The sequence below is a fragment of the Trichechus manatus genome, unplaced genomic scaffold (genome assembly GCF_000243295.1).
Source record: "Trichechus manatus latirostris isolate Lorelei unplaced genomic scaffold, TriManLat1.0 scaffold00213, whole genome shotgun sequence".
NCBI classification, from domain to species: domain Eukaryota; kingdom Metazoa; phylum Chordata; class Mammalia; order Sirenia; family Trichechidae; genus Trichechus; species Trichechus manatus.
The window spans coordinates 259447-260427 of NW_004444149.1; the positions used below are offsets into that span (position 1 = coordinate 259447).

Sequence of the window (981 nt, forward strand, 5' to 3'; positions counted from 1 at the left end):
TAACAATATGTGTATACATTGTTTTATGAGAAATTAACTTGAGCTGTAAACTTTCACCTAAAGCACAATAATGAATAAGTAAATGAGGATCTATCATATTCTTGAGCAGGCAAGGGAAATAATAAAAATGGTGTCTGAGAAGGAGCAGCTCCTTCCTGTTTTGTTCAGAGAGGTGGAGGTCCACTACTAGACTCCCCTCTGACAGATATCAAGCTACAGGCACTTGGTGGGCACACAGTAACTGTCCAGTAGCACTAGATTTGGAGAGTATGTGTTTGGGGTGGGAGTGACTGTTCAGGGATACAGCAAAGCCCCTAACCCAACAGTCCAGCTGGAGCCACAGGTTCTTGTATTGGCTGAAACTCCTTCCGCAGATCTTTTGCAAACAGGAAGAGAACATTTTCCCTCACTTCCCATCTTCACATGTCATGTGACCATGCTGCTGTGGTGCAGCTCTGCCCCACCCAGAAGCAGTTGACTTCCTGCAGAGTGGAAATCATTTCATGTGCTCTCTGAGATTTGGGGGTGGTGGTGAAATGCCAACTCTTACCGGCTCAGTGTGGCTTTCCTTGTGAGGGCTGTGCTAATACTAAACAGACTCCGTTGAGGGGATTGAATCCCCTGCCCCCTAACCTCTCATCTCTACAACTTGACTCTCTTTCCCAGGGTGTAGATCAAAGCCCAAAGCCTTTAATTATTGGCCCAGAGGAAGATTATGACCCAGGTTATTTCAACAACGAGGTAACGGTTTCCTGGCTTTCACCTTTCATCATTCTTTAGTCACACGAGCTGCCCTCGACGAGAGCAGTCTGACTGGCATCAGCTGGGAAGCGAGTGTGGGGGAGGGGGACACAGCTTATAAACCCTGGAAGTGGATGATATGGGAGCTAAGCTGGAGGAGGCTGTGTTTCTGTGTGCTGCCTCTGCGCCTCACTGCCATTGGCGTCCTTCTGCCTTCCAGAGTGACATCATATTCCAGGA

General features: G+C 47.9%; 1 protein-coding gene across 1 annotated transcript in view; it reads left to right on the forward strand.

Annotated features, from left to right (window-relative positions):
- The window catches only part of ARHGEF11 (Rho guanine nucleotide exchange factor 11), a 149261-nt gene that overhangs the window by 118284 nt on the left and 29996 nt on the right, over nt 1-981 (forward strand). Inside the window, exons 12-13 of the mRNA XM_023742599.1 lie at nt 667-741; nt 962-973. Coding sequence (XP_023598367.1) covers nt 667-741; nt 962-973 — 87 coding nt within the window. The remainder of the gene's footprint in view (nt 1-666; nt 742-961; nt 974-981) is intronic.